Source organism: Cucumis melo, chromosome 11, assembly GCF_025177605.1.
Source record: "Cucumis melo cultivar AY chromosome 11, USDA_Cmelo_AY_1.0, whole genome shotgun sequence".
In the NCBI taxonomy this organism is placed as follows: Eukaryota; Viridiplantae; Streptophyta; class Magnoliopsida; order Cucurbitales; family Cucurbitaceae; genus Cucumis; species Cucumis melo.
Window position 1 is genome coordinate 1,181,189 of NC_066867.1, and position 5,573 is coordinate 1,186,761.

Below are 5,573 nucleotides of genomic sequence, written 5' to 3' on the forward strand. Positions count from 1 at the left end.
AATTCAAAAAAGGGTATATTATTTTTGAAATGTTTTTTTTTTTTTAGAATCTTAGGTTTTTATATATTATAGATAAGAAAGAAGAGATCAAGGCCACACAAATTATACCGTAATCTAAAGAATGGATCCCATTTGATTATGTTTATTGTTTTTACCTACGTTTTGTAATCGTAACGAACTATAAGAATCACCTCCAAATATTGTAATAAAAATGCTTAACCTAATTAAAAGTCTGTTTGAATTGACTTAAGGAAAAATGTTTTTCAAAAAACTCATTTTTGTTTAAATTTATTTTTGTGAAAACCGTTTAAAATACACTTTAAAAAATCATTTTGAGTAAGCTTTCAAACACATTAATTTTTTCCAAAATAACTTATTTTCTAAATTAAACACTTGAAAATGTAATCCAAACACACTATAAGAAACAATTGATGTTTTACTATTGTCCTAAAAGATTAGGTGGGGCCATGACTTTTTCCATTACCATTGTCGAAATGTAACGATAAACATTTACGATCATTTTTAGAATTATCACTACAATGTCATATTTACAGTGATATTTTGTACTATGATCACTACTGTTATCATAAAATTGTAATGACAAACGTATCCATAATTCTATGTAAATAAAATAAAAGGATAATTTTACAAATAATAAAACATCAAAACTATTTACAAAATATCATAAAATTCATCAAACTTTTTTTAACTTTTTTTTTTGTTATATTTTGTAAAAAATTTCAATATTTTGCATTCATTTTTCTTTCAAAATTAAAATTGATATATCAACAAAATTCAATTACGACAACACATTTTCATCATCAACTCAAACTGAATTGTTACTAAAGTAAGTCCATGGAAGAGTTAAGTCCTGGAAATTTCAAGGAAGAGTCGTCGATACTTCCTAAGAAGCAACAGCAGAAAAAGAAAAGGAAGGAATTTCAATGAAAAATGGGTAAAAAAAGATCGACGAAAAGAAAAATCAACAAAAAGAAAATTCAACGGCGCGTGATTTAGAGACCAATGGATTGATATTTATTCATATATGACTGTTGACCATTGCTCCATTTTCATTTCATTAGGTCTTCCTTCATTTTCTTTCACCATGTTCGTCGCCAAGATCCTCTCCTTCTTCCCATTTTCGTGAGATTTCTTATAATTCTGATCCTTTTCTGTTTTGGGTACTTACTGGATTTCATCGTTTCCCTCTTGGATTGGTCATCTGTGTTTTGTTGGATCTTTTCGATTCTTCTTTCAAATTGAGGTATCGTGTTCATTTTGAACTAATGGCAGCTGTTCTTTTACTTTTAAGCTGATTTTTTGGGATTTTTATACTTTCCCCTTTCTGTTTGACTGAAAATCTGTGATGGGGTTTTGCAAATTTTTATTCTCTTAGATCTTGTAACCTTGATTGCTCCACTAGTAGTTCTGTTTCTTAGATTCGAGCTTGTTCTTGTATTATCTGAAACAGAGAGTAGTGTAAAATTGAAGATTTTACTTTTTGTTTTTTCCTGTCTTTCTGAAGACCCAATTGGGGAAACTTGTTGATTTTGTTTGTTTTGGTCAAAATTATAGTTTGGAAATGATGGGAGGACAATCTAGCAAAAGCAAATCAGGTGGTGGCGATGTTTCTCTTCCTCCACTTCCCATCAATGATGCTCACTATGCAGCTGCCCTTAGTTCATATGAAGCTGAGTGTGCAAACAATCCAGATTTACGATCCTTTGATGTTCAAGTGCACGAAAGGACGAACCGAGCTCTCAATTCACTGGCTGATGGAGTTGCGGTTGGGTCGTTGTCAATGGATGCACTCATGGAGGTCACTGACTTCTTACTGGAAATGAATGGAGATGCTGTCAAGATTATCCTCGAAAGTAAAGAGGATGTTTGGAACAAAGAGTTGTTTAGTCTTGTGGATGCATTCTTTGATAACAGTCTCAAAGTGTTAGAATTCTGTAAGGCGTTGGAGGTGAGCTTACGACGTACTCGGGACAGCCAGTTCATTATAAAACTTGCTGTTAGAAAGTTTGAGAGTGATGAGAATAATGGAGATAATGGTGAGAGATATGTTAAAACATTTGAAGAGTTGAAGAAATTTCAGGAGGCTGGGGATCCATTTGGTGAGGAGTTTGTTACATTATTCCGGTCCTTGTACAAAGAGCATTTATCTATGTTCAAGAAGTTGCAACGTCAAAAGAAGAAGCTTGACAAGAAATATACGACCATGAAGACATGGAAGACGGTGTCGAATGTCATTTTGGTTACTGCATTTGCTTCCGTACTGATTTTTTCGGTCGTAGCAGCTGCAATGTCTGCACCTCCCGTGGTGATTGCATTGGGTGCTGCACTAGCTGTTCCAATGGGTCCAGTTGGGAAATGGTGTAACACGCTGTGGAACCGATACTTGAACAGCATTAAAGTTGAAAAGCAACTTCTGAGCTCTATGGAAGGTCACAGCTTCATAATTCTAAAGGACTTTGAGAACATTAGATTACTCGTGCGCAGATTATCAATTCAATTAGGTTCGTTACTGCAGAATGCCAATCTTGGCATTAGGGAGCAGGGCGCTATGCAGCTTGTAATAGATGAAATCAAGAAAAACCTTGAAGGTTTTGATGAGACCATTGATAAATTGAGTGTACATGCTACTAAATGCAGCACAGATGTAACAAAGGCAAGAGAAGTCATTCTTCAGAAAATAGCAAGGCAATCTAACAGCTGATAACACAACTCCTTCAATCAGATTTGCTTCTACGGCTCATCAGTTGATTTTGCCCGTATGCTACTCGGTTAGCATCGAAAAAATAGCGAGAGAAGAGAAAGACTAAGATGGGCAATAAATTAGTCGTACACTACTCTTCTTAGACCTGAAAGATTGAGAATCGTGCCAAGGTGAAATCGCTCGCTCGATTGATATTTATTTATGATAAGCTTTGAACATTGTTAGGAAAGATTTGGAAGGATTTAGTTTCTTCTTTATCTCTTCTTTCTATTGATGTCGTGTATCTAAACTGTCACCAAGGTTACACCAAGAGGTGTGGGAATGAATGTATAATAACTTAATCCCTTTATTGTTCTCTTTTGAGAAATGTGTGGATTAATTCCACCCACTCATTATGAACATACTCTGCTGGTTAGTACCGTAGGAAGTTTGTGCATCAACATTATTGTAATGTCTGAAAATCAGAGGTTTGGATGTAGTACAGAGTAGTGTTAGATTTTTCTTGATGTAATTATCGTGATAGAACTTATTTGGATTGGTTTAGGTTCAAATAGATTGATCAAAAGAAGTTCTTTTTGCAAGTGCAAGCCAAAATCCAGTCCATTTTGAAACCCTTCAAATGAGCTCCATGTAGACATGGTCTTCTTTAAGTTTGGGGCATAATATTATGTAAAGTTTGTTGCTGGCTTTATTTTTTTTGGGAGGGATCGCCACTCCTTGAAATAAGCCAAGTAGTCATGGGTATACACGACACTCGTGGTATGTCAGTATGCCAACAATTAGCTTAGAGATGTGAGTATCAATTCAACCAGACAATTCTTATAAAAACTTCATTATTAGTCTTTGTTGTTGATAAAATCTATATTTATGAGAATTTTATCCAAGTATATTAAAGATGATTTCTTTTCTAAGAAAATTATAATATAATTTAATCTTAATTAATCTTCAAAATGGGGAGATGGACTTTGTTTAAAATATTTAATAAAGGTGGCAAGTGATTGAGATTTTATTAAGCCTCAATTTTGAACATGATAGGCTTTTAGGAACTTGAAAAATGAACATGTGACCTATATTTTGAAAGTCTTACCATATGGGCCGTTCAATAGGGGTGTTAAAAAAAAGGTTATAGTACCAACTTGGATTACTTAACTCAAATCGTAAGGGTTGGGTTGAGTTAGAAAATTGAAAAGAAAAAATTTGAATTGGGTTGTCAGGTCGAGCAAGTAGGTTAACTCGACCTGGTTATGCATATAAAACTCTAAACCTAAATCCTTTTCGTCGTAGTCCAGTTGCCTACACCCTTGAAGACTTTGTCGATTCTTAAAAGCTGACCGTCAAAATTCTGCTATCCCTTAGTTCAGTCCAAGCCCAGTTGCCTTGCATGCATGCCACACCCTTACCGTCGACCCTTAGTTGCTAGAACTTTCTTATCTTCTAAGGGTAGGGAGAAGTAGCTTGAGTTGCTCTTGAATAACCGGCCCAACCTGACTTATGTACACCCCTATCGTCCAATTATCAAAACGAGTATAACTCAATTGATCCTATGTAAATTTAAATATGTTAGTAGCCAAATAAATGTAAACATAATTTGAGTCTCTCTCACCTCTATTATATTAAAATAAAATAATAATAAATAAACATGGGACCAAATCCAAGTAAGGTCTTGACCATATTCTTGAAATTTAAACTTCGTTGATTGATAAAAGTTAATTGGGCAAATACTTTTACCACTTAGCTTCATTATTATTAGATAAATGTTTATTAGTAGATTTTTTATTCTCTTATGCTAGTGGCCATGTGGAAAGCTAATCTCTTGGTCAAGTAAAAAAAAAGTATACAAAAACAAGTTTAGTCAAAGTTTGTTTTTTAATTATTATTTAAGGGCGTTCGCAAAAATAGTAAAATTTTTTATGATAATAGAGAACATGTCACTACATTTTCTAAATGGGCTTTTGCAACAATAGCAAAAAAAACTTATGAAAATAGAGTTCATATCACTGCATTTTCTAAATTTCAAAAATAACAAATTTAAAAGCGGATACCCCTCCTATAACAGTCTGATAGACATCATATTTGCTATATTTGCAATATGCAAAAAAGATGTGATATAAGTTATTTTTATCTAAATTTTTTTGTCAACTTATGTAATTTCTCTTTCCTAAATTGTAAAAGTAGTAAATTTAACCGCATATATCTCTGCCTCTAATATCCCCTGATATCCCTTTAATAGTCGTTTGATAGCTCTCTTGATATATTTAATTACTTGTCATATTTGTCATATTTGCAATATGTAAAAAAAAAATAGTGATATGAGCTATCTTTTCTAAACTTTTTTTTTGTTATTCGATGCAATTTTTCTATTATTTAATCCTCTATGCTCCTATTAATGAAACTTTTCTATTTTCTCGATCTTTTTAGATTGTGAGTTGTAAGTGCAACCAAAGTTGGCAAAAAGGAAACCAATAGAGAGACAACAAGATGCATACATGTAGGCTAATTTGTGTTTCTTTGTTTATCTTCTTAATTAGGTTTTAAGTTATAACATTTATTTCTAATTTAAATTCAAAAGGTTTATAAAGTCACACAATAAATAAACAATTCAACTATATTTGAATTGACTTTGTTAGATTATTTAGGTTTTTTTTTTCTTTAAAACAAATTGGGTCAGACATTAAATCTATCATTAACTTTTATTCTTTAAATATGGTTTAGAGTCACAAAATTAAGAATGAAGGAAACATCTCTTGCCTTTTCATATTAACACATGCTTGAATCTTCAAAATTTCTATATATATATAGAGAGAGAGAGAGTTTTTCTTTAATTTGTTCTTCTTTAATTTCTTTAATCTAT

General features: G+C 32.5%; 1 protein-coding gene across 2 annotated transcripts; it reads left to right on the forward strand.

Annotated features, from left to right (window-relative positions):
* Positions 1–888: 888 nt before the first annotated feature.
* On the forward strand, positions 889–3,077 carry LOC103497471 (UPF0496 protein At2g18630-like). Of its 2 annotated transcripts, none has more exons than XM_008459674.3 (2): positions 889–1,143; positions 1,576–3,077. In XM_008459674.3, exons 1-2 carry the CDS (start codon positions 1,046–1,048, stop codon positions 2,720–2,722), a joined length of 1,245 nt encoding a protein of 414 aa, XP_008457896.2. In that variant the 5' UTR covers positions 889–1,045; the 3' UTR covers positions 2,723–3,077. The 2 variants fall into 2 exon arrangements, with proteins under 2 accessions (XP_008457896.2, XP_008457897.2); XM_008459675.3 differs by having other exon boundaries at positions 1,042–1,264.
* Positions 3,078–5,573: the final 2,496 nt, after the last annotated feature.

Excerpts from the sequence above, each read along its gene's own strand:
- LOC103497471 (XM_008459674.3), top strand. The coding sequence starts at position 1,046 with ATGACTGTTGACCATTGCTCCATTTTCATTTCATTAGGTCTTCCTTCA. Across the intron at positions 1,144-1,575 it reads CTCTCCTTCTTCCCATTTTC|TTTGGAAATGATGGGAGGAC; the intron begins GTGAGATTTCTT and ends TCAAAATTATAG.